Source organism: Hemicordylus capensis, chromosome 4, assembly GCF_027244095.1.
Source record: "Hemicordylus capensis ecotype Gifberg chromosome 4, rHemCap1.1.pri, whole genome shotgun sequence".
In the NCBI taxonomy this organism is placed as follows: Eukaryota; Metazoa; Chordata; class Lepidosauria; order Squamata; family Cordylidae; genus Hemicordylus; species Hemicordylus capensis.
Window position 1 is genome coordinate 83,526,567 of NC_069660.1, and position 20,472 is coordinate 83,547,038.

The window sequence follows — 20,472 nt, forward strand, 5'->3', positions numbered from 1 at the left end:
AATCTCATATCTTTTTTTTTTTAGACATTTACTAGTTCACCAGATCATGACAATGTATGCTCAGGTATCTTGATTTCAGCAGAGCATCTGACCAAGTCTCCCACAATATCTTTGCTGGAAAGTTGGTAAAACATGGGCTAGATGATGCTCCTGTTAGGTGGAGTCACGGCTGGTTGAATAACTGTGCCCAGTGAATATTGGAGGGATTCCAGTTCCAGGTCATCCTGGTGGGAGGCATCAAGGGGAGTGCTGCAGGGCTCTGTCCTGGCCCCTGAGCGATTCAACATTTTTGTAAATGACTGGAGAAGAGAGTAGAGGGGATGCTTATCAAATCTGCAGATGATGAAGCTGGGGAAGGGAGATAGCTATAATCTTAGAGGACAGAATCAAAACCAGCCTGGACAGGCTCAAATATTGGGTGAAACCAAAATGATGGAAGCTCAAAAGAGACAAATGTAAAGTCCTGAATTTGGGTAAGAAAAACCAAACAAACAAATACAGGCTGGGGGAGACCTGGCTTGGCAGCAGTACACGAGAAAAAGACCTAGGCGTCTTAGTAGACCACAAGGTGAATGTGAGCCAGCAGTGTGACACAGCTGCTAAAATGCTAACACAAGCTTAGCTGAGTTAAAAGGAGTATGGTGTCCAGCTCATGAGACGTCATCATTCCACTCTGTTTTGCACTGGCCAGAATACTGTTCCCAGTTCTGGGTCCCATATTTTAAGGACATTGGAACAGGTCCAGAAGAGAGCAACAAAGATGGTGAGGGCATCTGAAAATCAAGTGCTGTGAGGAATGGTTGAAGGAGCTGGGTATATTTAGCTTGGAGAAGAGAAGACTAAGGGGAGATGGGAAAGCAAAGCTATCCTCAACTATCTGGAGGGCTGCCACACAGGAGGAAAAATGGACTTGCTCTCTGTTGCTCTTGAGGGCAGGACTAGAACCAATGAGCTGAAATGACAAATAAGCAGATTTAGGCTAGGCATTAGGAAAAATTTCCTTACTGAGTGAGCTGCTTGACAGTGGGACAGTCTGCCTCGTGCCCGCGGTAGGCTCTCCTTCATGGAAGATTTCCAAACAGATGCTAGGCTAGAGCATCCCTGGCCACCAGTCAGGAGTGCTGTACCCAGGGGCACAGCAAGGTTGGAGTGGGCCCAGAGATGAGATTTTAAAATGGGCCCCCACTCAAAGTCCAGGGCCTCCACACACCCCAGGCCCCCAAGGATTTAAGTCTGGTATTTCAAAATAAGCATGCTGCCTAGAAATACATTTCACTGAATACACACACGCACACTTCACAATATATAGTGATATACATTGAATACTATATATTTGTGCTACATTTAATGTCTAGAACACACTAGAGACACTAATTATTAAAATGAGCCCCTCACTGCTGATTAGCAAAGGAAACTTTCAACCATGCAGGGTGAGCCTGTGTATGTTTTTTTCTCAGAATTCTGAACAAATTCAGTAGAGTTTGATTCCAGGAGGTTTTTCACATGGGGCTTTTAAACCCCTTTAACACACATCTCCTCTGGAGTGGAGGTGCTGTATTTACATGTTGCCAGATTTATCCTGAAGTCCCTGCGAGTTATTGAGGAGCAGTTCACACACAATTCAGGTTTTTCACTGCTCGTTAGACTGTAGCCTGATTTATATCCAGAGTAAAACAACAACAACACTATTTTGCGTTGGTTCTTTGGGACAACTTCAGTTTCGCAGTAAAGCCTCCCAGTAAACTTGCAGTAAAGCCTGCTGTGTGTAAGTCCCAGGTAAGTGTGTGGAGAATTGCAGCCTCAGGCAGCAAATCTAACCACATTTAGCTGGAAATACCTTTCATTGAAACCTAAAGGACTTACTAGCAAGGAAAGCATGTCTACTTAAAAATAAACTCCATGGCATTCAACTGTCTGAGATCCTTGCCTGGTAAGTTCATATAGGATTGCACATGCTCAAGGATGTAAACCAAACCAAACTAATTTGTGCTCCCAGCATATTTTGCTCCCTATAGGAAACCAGTAAGTCCCACTGAAGCAAGGAAGATAGGTGGGGAGAAATAGAGAAAAGAGCAAGAATTTGCACCATTCCTCAGGAGAAAGGGGTGGAGGGGAGAGAATGAGGAATCTGCCTCTTCTTGGTAAGATTTTAAGATAGATGAGACACGCCAGGGCTCAAGGAGCTCCTGAAGTTACGCCCTAGTCTGTCCTAAAAGCCTTCTCCCTGCTCCCCAATGTGGAAGCAGGGCTGGTTGTGGTCTCTAACTGTACTGAGATCAAAACCACTCTCTGCAGGTGCTCAGAAGCAGGGTCATCCCTAGTAGGGTGCGGGGCTGGTGGGCAAATCAGCATGTGCAGGGCCTCCTTAACATTTCATATCATTACAGAATCATACTGACTGATGACATACACTGTAAATAGTGTGAGTGAGGTTTTTGGACATGTCCAACCAGCTTGGCATTTCTAAAGTAAAGTAAAATAAAATAAAAGCACAACACATGCTTCATAGTTCTCACTCAGACCTTCTGGGTTGCAAAAAAACTTGAACATAAGTGCACTTATAAATGAATGAATATATATAATATTGTTTGTTCCAGAAGTTTTTGTAATTTTCTGCCATGAAACAAGCCACTTATAGGACTTTTTAGATAGTTTTTTTTTAAGCCAGCAAATTTTTCAATCTGCTTTAAATTAAATATTCAGAGACTTCTCAGTCTTCCCTCAAAGCAGGCCCCCCCCCAAGACAACTGTCTCCCCTTGCCTAATCGTAGTTACTTCCATGGCTGTACCAATTCCTGCACTGAGAAGGGGGCTGGACTAGATGTCCTCCGAGATCCCTTTGAACTCTAAAGTTTTAGGAGTGCAGTGTTCAAAGTGCATTATGAAAAGCTATCACAAGGGGGCATAACTCTACTTGGGAAATGTAGTTGAGCAGCTGCTTGCATTATTAACAGCAAGTGCATTCTGAGAACGGGAATCTAACTCTTGTAATACAACCCTGCTCTTATCTAGGGCAGTGGTTCCTAACCTAGGATCCTCCAGAGGTTGCTGAACTACAACTCTACAACTGAACTACAATGCTGGGAGTTGTAGTTCAGCAACATCTGGAGGAACCTTGGTTGGGAACCACCGCTGTGGAGGCTAACTTGTATGCACACATACACGCACACATACACACAGCTACTACACTAGTCCCACCTGAAGCAGCTCAGGCTTGTTACCTTGCCAAAGCCACCCTGGAATGCCTGGCACTTTCTAATTTGTGCCAATATAGCTTCACTCGCTTCCATGAGCAAACTTGGCTGGACCATCCAGCAATTCATGGCAATACATGGCAAAGTGGGATGAGATGGTTCCATGCATATTACATCCCTTCCCAGCTAAGCCAGTGAGCTAAACCACAAAGGGCCAGGCCTTGGGCTGCCATCTACACCGTGTGCAGGATCAGGGTCATATTTAGTACCTGAGTGACTCACACTGCTGCATATCTCTCTGCCAGTTTTCTCTTTCAATTTCCTTGTTCTCCTCCCCATCTGTCTTCTCTCTAAAAGGGAAGTGGCAGAACAACTCCAGACTGGCACCAGTCTTAATATGACACTGGTGATGAAGACTCCATGAGAAATTTCCTCTTCACAAATTCATATTGTTACCATCTCAACTCCATTAGCAATACTTTATCTAGTATTATCCAACCTCTTTAACAGCATCCTATTGCATGTGGCAACCAGTTTTAGGGGGTGTTAAAAGACCCAGAGAACAGCTCCCAGCAGGGTAAGGTTAGAGACTTTCAGGAAGGGTGGGGGGAGGAACATCACCTGAACATCTTGCCTATTAATGCCTAAGAACAGTCACAATTTTCCTATCCTCCATGGCCAGTTTTGGTTTCGATTCACCCAAGTAAACCCCTCTTCTCTTGCAAAACTGTTTCAATACCGTGTTGCAAGTACCAAGGGAACAAGTCCTTTTACCACTTGATGGTAAAAAAACATGGAACCAACAAATCCTAATGGCAGGTTGTGGAAGGTAGACTGAAACAGCCTGTTCCATCCTGAATCTTGCATGAGCGGGGGAAGTTTCAAAACAATTCCATGCTGTGGCCTTTTGCTCCAAAAGGACAAGGAAGGTGAGCACTGGAGCCAGCTTTTCCAGTGTTACAGGATGTTTAGAAGAGTCTGGAACTATAACTAAACCAAAAGCACTCGCTCACATGGAGCCATCTAGCATGGCTCACCTGATCAATCAGGTATTCCATTTAAACCACACCTCTCTCCAGTTTGTAAACAAGGCACTTCTGAACAAGCTCCTGGCGGAGTCGTTACATCCATTCACCCAGGATCAACTAGAGAATCTCTTTCAAGAGCCCAACAAGATCTGCGTCCATTTATCCAGTTAAGTATCATCCAAATTCCAGGCAGACAAGGGGCAACATTTCACAATGGACTGAACCCAGTTAAGTCAGCAGGGTGCATACTTCTGGATAGCAGCCTAAGCAGCTTGCTTAAAACCAAAACAGAGGGTTAACCAAATCCAAAATCATGTCTGCACTAGACTAAGTGAGTCACATCTATTTCAAATGCTTCCAGCAGGAAATGTGACTTTATACTGTCAGTATGTAGAATCTAGTTTCCTCAACTATAACAGGAAAATGAGTCCAAGTAAATCTTGTTAGCAGAATGTACTCAAGTGTGCTAAGCACACTGGTTGCAACCAAGTACACAACTCCTGCCCCTTTCACCTCAGCCCCAAATACATTCCCCACATCATAGCTGCCCCCACTTTGTTTCAGACAAATGATTCAGAGCCCCTTGCAAATCTGCCAAATTCTAGGGGCAACAGGATCTAGTTCCTCTTATTTCTGCAAGAAATCTACAGCAGAAAAAGCGGCTTCTCCGGCTACTCATTCACACAGATTCTGCTGCTCAGTGTTTCTCTAGAGTTCCAGCAACATTTCAAAGAGCCCATCGTGTTTGGGACCGTATTTTGCCTCTGCTGGTAGCTCTACATCAAGTCTGCACAAGCCCAATCCTTAAAAGGAGTATGCGTGACTGTGGGAGGGATGGAGACAGACCTGCTTTCTGGGCTTGGGACCTGCCAGAGCTTAGTCACCCCTTGTTAATTTAAGAGGAAGCCTCCGTACCTGGCGCAGAGTGAAACTACCAGTAGATCCAGTGGAGGAGCCTGGGCTGAACCACAAAAGTGATGGGCCATGCCCAGTCTTGGTAGGCAAGTTTGTTGGGGAACCTGTATTCTAACCACCTGACTCCACACTGAGTTGAAACAGGGAACCGAGAAGTCCTTGCTCTCAACTCCTCCCCCCTTAAACAGCTAGGAATGCAATTTTAGCTCTTGCATTTCCATCTGCCACATGAGTAGCGAGCTGGTGAAGGAAAACAAACCAAGATGGATTTCCTACTATAAGCCTCTCTAAATTTTCAAAGCCTGCTCCTCTTTTTTTGAAGTTAAAAAGCAAGGAGTTGGTTTATATTTTATTTGTTTACATCAAGTCAACAATATCGTACAAATCAACCTTGTAGCAACAAGGTATGCATATAGAGAAAACTAACATTTTGCATGGGAGATACGTGATGAGCCCAAGCAAAGAAATGTTAATTAACAATATACACAAATAGGAGCAGTGCACATACAAGAGCTGAGGTCCTTTTCTCAGACCCAAGCTATAAAACAAGAGTTTAAAAATATTACAGCATTTGTTAAAAAGAATTACAACTTGTTTGCATAAGCTACATATCAAGAGTCATTTTCTCCTTGGAAAGAGAGTTTCAAGTACAGCAGAAATGGACAAGAATGCCCTTTACAAAAATAAAATTCAAAAGCTGCCTAGAAAAGTTGCAGCTGCAGCAGTACCTGGTTTAATGATCATTCTTTGGAGGGAGAACACCAAAAAACACAGTTAAGAGATATCCACAAGAGACTCACAACTGACCCATATAACTCACTGCCATAGGAGGCTAAAATGGATCCCCAACCTCTCACATATCAGGTCCAAAAATATAGATTTTATGAACACTAGAGTTTTAATTAAAACTTTAGGCACAGATTTGATTGCAAAGATTTGATTTCAATAACAGAACCATACATTTCAGTTGTCTCAGAAAAATCACAAGTTAAAATTCCTAAGTTTAAGAAACTTGTAGCATTGCCAGTTTGACACATTTGATTAAAAAACATGGCTTTCCTTCCAAAAGACAATTGGCTTTCTCTTTAAAACTTGCATTACTTTCTCTTAAAGTAACAAAGGGACATAGGAAGCTGGCTTTTAGCAAGGCAGACCATTGTTCCATCTAGCTCAGTATTGCCTACCCAGACTGGCAGTGGCTTCTCCAAGGTTGCAGACAGGAATGTCTCTCAGTCCTATCTTGGAGATGCCAGGGAGGGAACTTAGAACTTTCTGCATGCAAATGCTCTTCCCAGAGCAGCCCCAAGGAGAAATATCTTGCTTTGCACACACATGTAGTCTCCCATTCAAATGCAAAGCAGGGTAGACCCTGCTTAGCAAAGGGAACAATTCATGCTTGATGCCACAAGAGGAGCTCTCCTCCCAAAGTATGTTGAGGTATTGCAGTTAAGCAGATGTTTACACATCTAGTCAGCTGGTTAAAAGCCAAAACAGTTAAATTAGCTAGGGCTGCAATCCTGTACACCAGGGGTTCTCAAACTAGGGTCTCCAAATGTTGGAGATAATGGGAATTGTAGTTCAACATCTGGATACCTTAGTTTGAGAACCCCTGCTGTACACACTTGAGAGTAGTTCCCACCGAGACCAGTGTGATTTGCTTCCTTGTAAGTATGCATACGATCACACTCACACAAATAGGAGTGCAGATCACCACTAGGCATTTGGGGAGTTCCTCATTTTACTGAATTTCCCATGAATTTAAAGTGAGGAGTTGCTCCTCAAACTTTGCCTGTCTGCATCCCTGCACACAAGAACTTTAGTTAGCCCTGCAATAGTTCAGCTTGTTTCTAGAAAGCAACTTTTAAGGTTTTACCTACAAACATGTGGTCTCTTTACCTTACAGAATAGTCAATGGGAAGAATTAAGGGAGTCTTTTGGTCTTGAGTTGGCATCCCTGAGCAAGAAAGGACACTTTAAGGTTGCAGTCTTATGCATATTTAGGACCAAGACTGCCTAAACACACTTATCTGGGAGTAAACTCCACTGAACATACAGTAGGCCTATAGAACTGGATTGCAGAATATTGGTCCCAAAGCACTTCAGCTTATTTATTTGCATTTATATACTGCCTTTCGTTAAAAGACAACCCCAAGGCGTTGTGAAGTTTATGCAATTTGCCAACAGAAGTTGGTCTCAGTTCAGGGTTTATATTGTGGTGTTATAGTTTCATGTCAGATTTAAGAGGTCAAGTAACCTCAAATACTTGTCTGAGTTTCTGTTCCCATATCTGTGATGCAAAGACCAATGTTTAATAAATGCACAATTCATTTCCAAGAAAATCAGGACCAATACTTAGTGCAAGCCAGCAGAACTGGACCTTTGTTTTGGCACTTTCCCTTGGGAGAACAAAAGTTGGTCACTTACACCCAGTTTAAGTTTGTCCCCCTCAGTGTTCCCTCTAACAGGGATTCCCAGATGGTGTTGACTACAACTCCCATAACCCCCCAGAAAAAGCCATTGCAGCTGGGGATTCTGGGAGTTGTAGTTAACACCTGGGAATCCTTGTTAGAGGGAACACTGCCCCCCCCTTCAAGGATGTCTAATTTAACAGTTAGAGCTTTTTTATATTGCAAGAGAACAAATAGAGGCCATTCATTAATCAAAACATACAAAAGTTAAAACCTTACAAACAGCTTGAGTCAATATAGCATCAGTACTATGGCGTTGTGCAGCATACGGAAGATGTCAAAGGGGAATGGCAGAGATACACTGCCACAACACAAAGTCTTCCAGTGCAGTTTTTCCCTATGTCCTGGGCTCTGCTGCAGTTGGATATGTGTAACTATTCACTCTTAAATACATACTTTTTTCCACATTGCTATGGAAAAACCAGGTGGCTTTCCTCTTTAAATATTAAAATGTTTCACTATTATATACATAAGTTAGCTACTCCAATAAGAAAATATTCCATCCCTTCATAAATAAAGAGTTGTCCGTCTCTTTGCCTCCCTCCTCCCACCCTGCTCTACTCCAACTCTATCACTTTGTTCCCAGATGACCCAGGGCATCCGCCGTGCTTCACATATGCCGCTTCATGTGCAGAGCCAGGTGATCTGACCGGGAGAATGCACGGTCACACATGTGGCACTGGAAGGGCCGAATGCCAGTGTGTTTGCGGTAATGGCGTGTTAGTTCGTCGGACCGTGCAAATTTCCAGCCGCAGCCTTCCCAGTTACAGTGATATGGCTTCTCACCTAGGAAAAGAAAAGCAAGGTTAGCTTCCTAGTCTGGTGAAAAGAATTGCAAATGACCTTCTCCTTACCTCCAGGGCCTTAGCTCAAGTCTATTAGTGACTCTGGGAAATCATCGACATCTGTTTATACACACATACACCTCTATCCTTATTGGAGTGAACTCTCCACGGATCACACAGGCTTGGCTGTATGGCACCTTAACCCCCACTCGAAAAAACCTGATTTAAGTTACGCGGTATAGCTAGTTAGCTACAATGACTGGTTTACAACCAGGATTCAGTTCCATGCACACCTGTCCGGGAATGGCCCGCTCAAGTTAGTCGATCCTTCTGTGTCAACATACACATGATTGCACAGCGCGCGTGTCTTTATGGAAACCGTTTAATTCACGGGATACAGAAATAAGCCCCACACTCATTCTCTTCCTGCAGCCGTGCCCTTCAAGCTGTCCGACCCATAAGCCCACATACCCGCCACCCCGCGCTGCTGGCTGAGAAAGTATCTTAATTGGTCACAGCGGGCCCAGAAACCTTCCGCGGTTCACTGCTGTTAGCCAGGCTCCGTTTCCAGCTGCTTTAGACGACAACTTTTGCACTGGCACCAGCGCTTTCCGCGCTGCCTCCCAGGTCCATCCCCCTTGGCGCCCTGCTTGGCTTTCACCAGTCCGCTCAGCTCTGGGGCGCCCTTGCAAGGCTCCCCGCGTGTCCTTCCCTCCGATTATTACCCGTCCTCCACCGGGCAACTCACGCATATCCCTGGGCCCACATCCACCAGCCAGGCGGCCCTCACAGTGGTCTGCGTCTACCCTTTTCCCAGCGGCGTCGTCTCCCGCTTCCCCACCGCGCTGCCCCGGCCGGCCTTCTTGCCCGCTGAAGGCGTGCGCCGCCCTTACCGGTGTGGGTGCGCATATGGGCCTTGAGGTGCGAACTCTTGGTGTATGTCTTCCCGCAGCCGGCGAATTCGCAGTTGTGGGTGGCCGTGCGCTTCCGGGACCAGGACCTTCGGCCCCTCTTGGGCTTGCAGTCCTCAGGGGGCCCCATCTGAGGATAGTATTCCAAAATGGGCGAGTTGGGCGGTGTGACTAGCAGCCCATGCAGGCCTTGGCCGTGCGTCTTGAGGGGCTCCCTGAAGACGCTGAAGTGTCCATGGAACTGGGGCTGCATCTGCCCAGCGAAGTTAGGCGGGAAAGCGTGAGGGGCGCGCGGGTAATGCTGGGGGCCCCCCATCTGCGCGTGCATGTCGCCCGCCACCTGGCACTGGGGCGCGGGGCCCAGCTGCTCGGCAGCAAAGCCTGAGGACGCGTGCTGCGGGAGAGAAGGCTGCTGGTGGTGGTGGATCATGGACTGCATCAGGAGGGGCTTGTGGTCCAGGGGAGCCGGCCCCAGGCAGTCGGGGCTGCCGCTCAGCATGCAGGGCTGCCCGTCCATCGGCTCCTGTTTGACGCGGAGGTGCTCCATGGACAGGCCTCGGACTAGGACGGGGTGAGGATGAGCGAGGCCAGGCGCGCGCAGCTCAGTGTACTCCCGCCGCTGGAGCTCGCAAGGGCTCGGCCCCGTCGGAGTTGTTGCTGCTGCCGCCTGCTGCACGTCCTGCGTGAAGAGCTCGGCCACATAGCTGTGCCCGGGGCTGGGCAGGTAGGACGCCACGAACTTGTTAGGCGGCTGGTAGTTGGAGCCGTCGCTGTCGTAGGTAGTCCCGCAACTCTCGGGAGTCTCGGGCAGTGGGTAGTTGGGGTTGGGATGGGGAGGAGGCGCCATGCCATTTGGCTGCCCGTGCCCATTGGTGGTGTGCGCGAGGATGAACTCCAGGTCGACGAAGCTGCCCAGCTCGTCCGCTTCCTTCTTGATGGTAGTGGCGGCGGCGCCCTCCAAGCGAGGGGGAATCTGCCTCTGCAGGGAGAGGAGCAGCGGGTTAAGGCGTGGAAAGGGTTAACGCGCCAGGCGCAAACCCTACTGGGGGAGCCAAAGCGCGACACTGTTTATAGCACCCCCAAACCTGAAAAACGAGTTGCGCGCTTCTTTCCCTCCCAGAAGTCTAAGAACAGGGCGCGCCTGGCGTTCAAATCACTTCGAATTAGACCCACTTGGCTGGGCTCCCCTGAACCCCACCCCACACTCCTTTCTAGGAGAAGGAGCGAGCTCCGAGCCTACAGCATCGCGTGCTCCGAGAACAAGCCAACCCAGACCATTTCCTTAGCTTGCCGAATAGGCTCACCTCCTCTTGGAACGCAGCTAGTTGTGGAGTTAATTAACTTAACCCTTTCGGCTGCTCCCCAATATTTAATTGGTTCTGCCCAACCGAGAAGCCCCTCGGACCGGAATGCGATTGGTAGTTTCGGGATAGGCACCTCTCCATTAGAAATTACGGTGGTCTACCAGAACTGGCGTGGATTTTCAGTTTTTCTCGAATGCCCAAGGAAGTATCCGCCCGCATCCCCACAGAAATGCTACCTCAAGGAGTTTCTCGGTTTTGTAAATGTAGTAGACCCTCGAATGTACTCGGCTCTCCAGATCTATTAGAGTAGAGATCTAACATCTGGGACACAGTTCGCCCACCCAGAAATGCACTTTCCCCCTTCTGTTGCCCACCCCCCATTTCTTTTCTGTGGTGCCACCACTGGCTTAACCCTTTACTCACTTCGCCATTTTTCTGCTCAGAATCGCTTGTCCCCCTCCCCCAACTCCTTCTATCGGCCTTTTTAGAGCCCCCGCTCCGCCACTCCACACTTCACGAAGCTGCTTTTAACAGAATACTGTCTGGGCTTCTTTTCACGTCTTTGCGTGCAAGGTGTATCTTGTCCCTTAAGGGTGCTGATGTCTGCACAGGATCGGACTACAAGGATGGGCAAGAATTCCAGCAACTATTCGCGCAAACGCTTCTGTCAAGGAAGGTGGACCATCAAGTCCGCTTGAGCGGTAACTCCACCCTGCTTACTTTCTGCACGTAGACCTGGACGTGCGACGCTCGTTTAGATTATTGCTGCGTTCTGCTCACCCTTCAAGAGCCCAGAAAGGCATTCTAGCCTCACAATAACCCTATGAAGGAGGAAAGAATCTGCTTCCCCAGAACTGAAACTCCCAATACTTCAGGAAAGAGAGACGTCTCTAAAACTGTCGCCCCGAATAGTTCTAATGCCTACAGAGTTTTAAAGCCCTACCGCTGAAAAACCATCGCTTTTATCCAACCTACACCTGTGCCGTTTATATTGGCCAAGTCCGGCCGCCTCCAGGAACTGCCCCCGGCACGGGCAGCTTGATTACGGGAGCTGCTGAAAGAGGCGCAACTTCATGGGCCCAAGGAGAGTAGCCAATACCCCGCAAAACGCAGTGGAACTTCTCGGTGGCGCCGAGGGAGGGGAGAATTAGTTGGGGTGATTTTGGAACAAAAAACCACCGGCGAGGAAAGCGTTAAGTACCACCAGCTCGCCCATTCCAAATCTCCCGCTCCGTCCCAAAAATTTTGTATGTAAGCACAGGAGAGCCGAAGGGGCTTCCTTACAGAGTGGGCGAAAGGCGTCCTTTATCCTCTGACTGCTCAGGCGGAGGGGCCCCTCCAGCGCACTCCCTAACCTGCGCTGCCCCCCGTACCATTTCGGGCTGTCCGTCTTCCAGCGGCACCAAGCTAGCAAAGGTGGAGATGGACGGCAAGGCGGCTTCCTCCACGGCTACGCTCATCTTGCACGGTGGCTTGAGCGGGAAAGAGCTGGGAACCTGCCCGGATTCTGGCAGCTCCCTCCAGGCAGTGAACTAGCGCTAAACTCCTTCTCCGAGCAAGAAAAGTTTCTTTGGCTTCAACTTGTAAAACAGCTGAGGGGGGAGCTCCTAGGCGCTCTAATTGGTCGAGGGCGTCTTTACATATTCATAAGACTCGTCTTCTGATTGGATTACCAGGGGTCGGTCACGCCCACTAGCAAAGTCTGGGCTGCTCTTTGGCAGGGAAGCAAGAGAATCCCTGGCTCAGTGAGTTTGACATCCGTTCCTGCCATACAGTGTAGGAGGGGTGCAAAGTAAGGATGCCTTCCTTCCCCATCAGAAACAAAAAGGGGTCTACTGAAGTACTTACTTACAGTGCTTACTTAAGCAACTTTCTTTCCTTCCCCATCAGAAACAAAAAGGGGTCTACTGAAGTACTTACTTCAGTGCTTACTTAAGCAACTTACTTTCTCCAGAGCAATCCTGTTGCTCTCAGTAGTGCTTCCTCACCACCAGTCTTGCCTATGAAGATTGCAAGTCTTACCTGTGGGGTAGAGCATCCTTTAACCCAAGTTAGGATACAGCCACCTTCAGCTCCTAGACTCTGCTTCAGCCACATCAGGAGTACCATTGCTTGCTCCCCAAACCTATGCATGTACTCAAAAGTCAGTTCTGCTGCATCTCATTGGACTTTACTCCCAGTTAATTGTGCATAGGGTTGTTGTTGTTATTATTATTATTTTTACGTTTATATCCCGCTCTTCCTCCAAGGAGCCCAGAGCGGTGTACTACATACTTGAGTTTCTCTTTCACAACAACCCTGTGAAGTAGGTTAGGCTGAGAGAGAAGTGATTGGCCCAGAGTCACCCAGCTAGTTTCATGGCTGAATGGGGATTTGAACTCGGGTCTCCCCGGTCCTAGTCCAGCACTCTAACAACTACACCACGCTGGCTCTCTCAGTTACTCTACCCCTGCTAAATAAAGAGAATTGCCACATTAAAAGGTGCCTCTTTGCCAAGTTAGCAGGGGTTACCAAACATGCAAGACACATCAGCTGGGCTCTTGAGAGAAATGATAATTCTGAATTCAATTTGGGAGGGATGGTTGATTTCCATTAGGTGGGCAAAGAGGAGATGTATTTGTATGTGTTTTCTTTCATCCTTTGTTATTACAGGTGGCCATTGTTATCTGCAGGGGTTCTGTTCTCACCTACAACCACAGATAACAGAACTGGGAGTCAATGGGAATTGGGGTGCTAGGTTCCTTAAGGTTAAAAAAGGGGGCTTAAAAATTAAATAAAGGGCTTAAAGGTTAAAAAAGAGGCAGAAGTGTGAAATGTTTGCCATGCAAAGTGTGTGAAAGTTTACCATGCATTTCAGATCTCCAGCAATGCCCCACAAAACCACCAATTCCTATGATTTTCAGCAAAAAATCATGGGGCAATTTTTTATTTCTTTTAAGACACACAAAAAGGCTCGCAAACCTGCACATGACAATGTTGTTAGTGGTTGTTGGCCAGTGAGGAACTGTGATGAGCTTAAAAAGACAAGATGAGATTGTGTTTGCCCCCAAGCATTTTGTTAAGCAGAGAAGAGGGAGTACAGAGCTACTGGGGAAGATGGATTTTGTTGTCCCCATATCCACAGGGAAATCTTAGTGTTGGAGAAGCCTTGGAGGCTTCTCATCCAACCCCCTGCTCAATGCAGGAAATCCAGAGATAGCACACCACCCCCAAAAGAGGGTTGTCCAGCCTCTGCTTTGAGACTTCCAGTGAGGGTGAGGCTTACCTTCCAGGAGTAGTTTGTTCCATTGTCAAACTGCACTTCCCATGAAGAAGTTTCTCCTAAGTTCAGCCATCTACCTCCTTCCACTTAAGCCTGTTAGCGTCCTGCCCTCCGAAGCAGCAGAGAACAAACTTTTCCCCTCTTGTGTGTGACAGCCCTTCATGTATTTGAAGATTGCTGTCCTGTTCCCCCTCCCTTCAGTTTTCTTCAGTACCCATTACTGAGCAAAGAGACGATTTTTTAAAGTGGTGATTCTCTTTATTGAGCAGGGGGAGAGCAACTGGCCCTATCCATCCCCAGCACAGCATCCTTCCAGTGGCTGCCGCTGGTGTCTAACTTATGTTTCATTTTTAGATTGTGATCCCTTTGGGGACAGGGAGACATTTTACTTATTTATTTATATCTGTGTAAACTGCTTTGGAAACTTTGGTTAAAAAGCGGTCTGTAGATATTCGTCGTATTCATATTCTCCAGGCTTTAGAGCAGGAAAGGACATGCTCTGAGCTACTGCTAAAATTCCAAATAATCTGCACTAATCCACTGAGTGTAATTTGCTTGAGACTAATATTGTTTTATCTGTGATATGCGCAAGGAAGGAAGCAGGAAAGGGAGATCAGGTAGCCAAATGGGATTATCTCAAAATTAGAGTTGGATGGGATGTCAATAATTATGAACCCCAACATCCTACACTTGATTGCCTAGACCTAAACTTTCTTTGATATACTTTAATATATCAAGGAGAGGAGAGCTGGTCTTGTGGTAGCAAGCATGACTTGTCCTATTAGCTAAGCAGGGTCCACTCTGGTTGCATTTGAATGGGAGACCACATGTGAGTACTGTAAGATATTCCCCTCAGGGGATGGAGCCACTCTGGGAAGAGCATCTAGGTTCCAAGTTCCTTCCCTGGCTTCTCCAAGATAGGACAAGATTTTTTTATAGGACAAGATTTTTTTATTGAACCAACAAACTACCAAAGCATACAGTACGTTTCCAAAGCACAATTATATACAAAGTGGTTGTTTGTACATGATATATCTACAAAGCTTTACACACAAGGATTTGGAAACCCACAAGGTTATGAGGTATATGCAGGTAGTACTGTAACTCGGGGGTGGGGGATTACAAGAGTCCTGCCTGCAACCTTGGAGAAGCCGCTGCCAGTCTGTGTAGACAGTACTGAGCTAGATAGACCAATGGTCTGACTCAGTATATGGCAGCTTCCTATGTAATCCCTTTAAAAGCCCCCCCCCAATCCTAAAACTTATCTGGACCTTCTTCAGGAATGCTCTTTGAACATTAGGGCAAATGGGCATGTTTTGAGGCCGATAGCAATGACTGATCACCTTCAGTCATTTGGCAAAGGAGCTGTATCTGCTGTAAATGAACTATGATCCTGGCATACGTTTTCCTTTATAGAAACATATATAACAGGAATACTCGGAAGACATTACATTTGATATATAGCACACAACAAGGTCATTCACACTGAGGTCATTCACACAATCAAAAACCATGTTTTACTGTTTGAGAGCTGTCTGTGCTCTCAGTTTTTGGTTGTGTGGAAGCAAGGTAAGAGGAAAACCTGGGTAGAAGTAATTGTGTGGAAGCAACGTAGGAGGAAAAGCTTCCCAGGTTTTCCTCCCAACTTGCTTCCACACAATCACTTCTACCCAGGTTTTCCACCTACCTTGCTTCTTACACAACCGAAAATTGGGAGCGCACACAGCTCCCAAACCTGGGTAGAACACAGTTTTTGATTGTGTGAATGACCTCAGTGTGTTTCACGTGCAACTCCACAAAAAGATTCTCACAACTAGAGAATGGGCTTGGACAGGCTGAGGGGAGGAAGCCACGAAAAGTTTGCTTCCACCACAGATGATCCCATCCATGTTGCTAGGCAGATGGATCAGCTGCCCAGACTATTGCCAGGTTCTTCCAGTAGTAGGGAGGGAGCAGAGAGGTCTTGTCCCCAAAACCCGGCTAAGTGACAGGCTCCATAAGTGGGCTTGCCATCGTTCTGCTGCCGGGAGATGCATGCTCCTGGCGCTACACACGCACACTGAAAACCGGGCCGGGCTTCCTTAGCCCGGGTTTTTGGTGCATGTGTGAATAGGGTCTATGTCAGAGTAATTATTAGCAGCTGAGGAGAAATTAATCTTTTAGTCCCAGGTGTATAAACCAAGTGGGGCAAACTGCCTGCCAAAATCAAGAAAGCAGCAGGAAGACATTTCCCTAGAGATTAGAGCATATGTAAGATGATATGCAAATTAGTCCTATGTGTGGTTACTCAGAAATAAGTCCCTCTGAGTTCAGTGGGGTTTACTCCAAAAAAGTGTGCATAGGATTGCTACTTTAATGTGAGTGAGCTCTCCGTTAACACACATAAGCTACTATTGGTGCATAAAAACACAGTTGTTAAAGAGCAGGAAAGTAGATTTTCCCCACATTCAAAGCACTCCTCTGGGTTAAGCTGAGTTCTGTATTAATGAATATGTGTAGAACTTAAGTTGAAATTACTGTATTCTAGACTAATTTTTCTGGAGTAAAGAGGATGTGATTTTGTGTCAACAGTGTGCTAGATCTGGGAACATTCCCTAGAACAATAAAAAACAACCCACAGCCAGTAAAAGTAATTCAAATTTTAATATTGTCACCAATACAACATAGATTGTACTCACTGGGAGAATTTTTGAAGTATTCCCCTGCAGTATGTCATGAAAATAATGGAATTGCAATTTGGAAGGGACTTGGTGTAGTCCCTTCCAAACACCAGTGGTTTCCAAATGCCTTTCCAGGTTTTTTTAAAAACCTCTCATTAAAAGGGGCTATTCAGTCTCCAGAAGCAAGTTGATTCATTGCTGAACTGCTCTTACAATTAGAAAGTTTACCCTAGCATTTTTGGCTGCTGATATATCTGGGTTTTCTTTTTATCTCAGTCTGATTGTATTTGGCTTTTCAATGACAGTTTACTGTGTTTTTAATGATTTATGGGTTTTTTTTAATCTTAGATGTAAAAAAAAGCAGGAAGCTAAATTAAAAATTAAATAAAATCAACTTCCCTTGTACTGAAAACCACTGGTGTTTGCCTTAGCTTCAGTTGACAGAATATTGTCCCTTGTTTCCCTTCTTGAAAAGTGTCAGCATAACCCCCTTATTTTCTCTCTCTGAAAAATATCCACCCCAGCTTTGTTAGCTTAAAAAATACACCCTTTTACACCCTTTATTATCTTTGCAGGTATCCTGTGAGTCTCTTCCTACTCATCAGGAACTTTTTTTGAACTGTGGTGCCCAGAAGCAAATGCAGCACTCCAGTTGTGACCTGCAACTAGAATGGTACAAGTACTCTCTGAGTCATAACAACAAAGAGTCCTGTTCCTAGTCTTCTGAGTCTTAGAATGAATGGTCTTGTTAATACAGTGGAAAGAGACATTCACCTTATTTATAACAGAATCATATCATTGACTCATATTCTGCTTGATAACCATTGTAATCCCTCCATCATTTTCAGCACTGTTGCCACTTTCCCAATTATTAGTATTTATTTATAAAGATTAATATGCTGTTTTTCATCATCAACAACAAAGTTCACAAAGTGGTTTACTTAGCAAAAGGAATGAGAAGATTGTTCCCTGTCCCCAAAGGCCTGACAATCTAAAAAGAAACACAAGGAGACACTAGCAATGGCCACTAGAGAGATGCTGTACTGGACTTAATAGAGACAATTGCTCTTCCCCTGCTATATACGAGAGCCACCACTCTTGTATATAGCAAAGAAGCACTAATCGAGTTGGTGTCGACTCCTGATGACCACAGAGCCCTATGGTTGTCTTTGGTAGAATACAGGAGGGATTTACCATTGCCTTCTCTCCCACAGTATGAGAAGATGCCTTTCAGCATCTTCCTGTATCGCTGCTGCCTGATATAGGTATTTCCCATAGTCTAGGAAACATACCAGCGGGGATTCGAATGGCAGCCTCTTGCTCACTAGGCAAGTTAGTTCCCTGCTGTGCCATTAGGTGGCTTTTTTCTTCGCCCAATTCGCAAGGGTTAATTTGTCCTGGTTATCCTCATATCTTATACATGCACATTTGTTATCTTTTCCCTGTATCTAACACATTTATCTGCACTGAGCAGCATCCAGATTAAGTTACTCAATAGTATTACTCAAGAGATACTCTGTAGGACTACTTAACCGGAGAGGTCCAGTTAGGGTTGCCACCAGCTCGTCTGGTGGTGACTCAGGACTGGGCTTTCTCTGTGGCTGCCCCAGGGCTTTGGCATATGCTCCCTGCCAAAATAAGAACATCTCCTTCTCTGTTTGTTTTCAGGAAGAACCTCAAGACACCGGTTCTCGCAAGCTTTTACTTAGAATTAATTTTAATAATTTCAATAATTTGTTTTATATTGTTCTTATTGTGTTTTATCTATTTTAATCTGATTTTTAATATTAAAATTTGTACATATTAGAGATGTACATATCAGGCAGTATAAAAATATGATAAATAAATAAATAATTTTATTTGAGCTACTCAGAAATAATTTAGTCTGGACAGTGCCATTTCATTTTCATTTCTCTTGATACCTTCTCAGCTTGCTACTTTGAGTTCATTTTGAATTTTTAGCTGGATAAAGGGTTATATATAGGCTTAAATTCATCTCATGCTTTATAGTGGGGACGGGATAGGGCCACACAAGCTGTTTTTGGGTCCTAGAGCAAGGAAAACATCCCTAGTGGTACTGACACCGGAAGGGGAATCTAAATGCATGTCTGTGCATGAGTATCTCTGAGGCTACATTGTGCACCAGAATGAAAGCAGGGAGCAAAATGGCCAACCTTATTTATTTATTTATTTATGTTTGTACTGCCTGATATGAGCATCTCTAGGCAGTGTACAGAATTAAAACACAACAAATATAAAACAGAATAAAAACAGTTAAAATTTAACAAAAAAAATTAAAAACACTATCTCATAAGATAAAAAACAATTTAAAATTAATTTGTTAAAAGTCTGGAAAAACAGGTGCATCTTGACAGTCTTCCTAAAAGCAAACAGAGAAGGTGATACTCTTATTTCAACAGGGAACATATTTCAAAGCGAGGCAGCCACAGAGAAGGCCCAGTCCCAAGTTGCCACCAAATGAGCTGGAGGCAACTGTAACCAGATCTCTCCAGATGATCTTAATAAGCGACAGGATTCATAACATGCTATTATATAGCTATAGATGAGGTGATCTAGAAAGTAGGGAAATAAAAATTTCCTTTCCCCTTCCCCCCCTACTAAAGCTGCTTCATACAGTACTGAGGAGAGGGTTTTTTAACCTCATGGCATGCTTCCTCCAACCCTAAAACCTCCCCTGGAATACAATAAGTTCCTAGGGTTTAATTTCCTTCCCCCTCTTTCCCCCCAATTTTCATTCCATAGGTCCTGGAAGTCACTTTGTCAGGATGTGGTTTAGAATTAACAGTTCTGTTTCTTTGCAAACGAATACACCTCTGCATGACAAGGGTATACTTCAAGTATGCAGGAAACCACTGTCTTATATTTGGACAGCCCCATATTACTTCCAAATGATAAGCATAGGACCACGCACATTATATATTAGGGAGTATGACACAAGTGTCTCACCCATGAATGTGTCATAAAAATGCCGCCAAACAAATTCTAACATGGTGATTTTTAACACTCAAAGCTGAAATGAAATACCTTCCAAAATACCTCCCAAGCTAACTAAGGTATTAATTACAAAATAGAGAGGTGAGAAAAGTCATTTATTTATTTTGGTCTTATTTTAGGAAGACTCATCTTCTTAAAACAACCTGATTGAGCAAAGGTAGGTTTCTCCTTTTTTTTTTTTTTTTAAATTAAAGAGAAATGTTTTAGTTAGATAAAGAAAAAAAGTAGTTTTAATTCTAAGTTCACTAGATCATGGTTTCATGACTTTTCGATATCAGTTTTAAAATATATAAATGGCTGCCATCTGGACTAAAGAAGCAAGGATGCAGCAAGAGGTTACTCCAAATACAGCCAGAGGCTTTCCCACCAACACAGTGCATGTGTGTGTACAGGGGAGCAATTTTTGCTGATATTTCCTACTTTGGGAAGTGCTCTGTGCCTTCCAAAAACATTTTAAATGGCATGGCTGGTAGGCTTTGGAGGAAACAGGATTCTTTTAGGTTTACCATGCTTGCATATCTGGTTGTTAAATATGCCTAACTCAAACAGGGGAAAGGTAGAAAAGATGCAAAAAAATACAAGTTGTTCTGGAGCAAATGAGAAGGAGTCCTGTTCTCAGCTGTAAAGGAATGCATTTTTTTTCAGAAGCTGGATGATGCAATCTGTCCCATTAGGATCTTTAACTGGAGATCCCTCCAAGTAATTATAGTGACAGCTCAAGGAGGAACAGGTTCATCACACAATCCTCTAGAATGTTTTCAGTCCCTCCCAATTTTGTATCATCCACAAATTTGAGGAGTGTTCTGTCCTTCACACCACTAATATAAACAGAAGAATCTCACTAGACCTAGCACAGACCCCTATGGAATGCCACTGGCTCTCTTTTTCCTTGGATGTCAATCCATTTGTTAATTGTTTTGGGTGTGATGG

General features: G+C 45.0%; 1 protein-coding gene across 1 annotated transcript; it reads right to left on the reverse strand.

The window, feature by feature from the left end:
• Window positions 1-7,658: 7,658 nt before the first annotated feature.
• On the reverse strand, window positions 7,659-12,110 carry LOC128323921 (Krueppel-like factor 2). The gene is made up of 3 exons (XM_053247863.1): window positions 11,979-12,110; window positions 9,284-10,280; window positions 7,659-8,391 (listed from the first exon to the last, which is right to left on the reverse strand). The coding sequence occupies exons 1-3, from the start codon at window positions 12,063-12,065 to the stop codon at window positions 8,216-8,218; spliced, it is 1,260 nt and encodes a 419-aa protein (XP_053103838.1). The 5' UTR covers window positions 12,066-12,110; the 3' UTR covers window positions 7,659-8,215.
• Window positions 12,111-20,472: the final 8,362 nt, after the last annotated feature.

What these genes read in the sequence shown, in the direction of transcription:
- LOC128323921 (XM_053247863.1), bottom strand. Translation starts at nt 12,065, where the DNA reads ATGAGCGTAGCCGTGGAGGAAGCCGCCTTGCCGTCCATCTCCACCTTT. An exon ending in AAGACGGACAGCCCGAAATG is followed by an intron (nt 10,281 to 11,978) that starts GTACGGGGGGCA and finishes CTCTCCCTGCAG; the next exon opens with AGGCAGATTCCCCCTCGCTT. An exon ending in CCATATGCGCACCCACACCG is followed by an intron (nt 8,392 to 9,283) that starts GTAAGGGCGGCG and finishes TTCTTTTCCTAG; the next exon opens with GTGAGAAGCCATATCACTGT.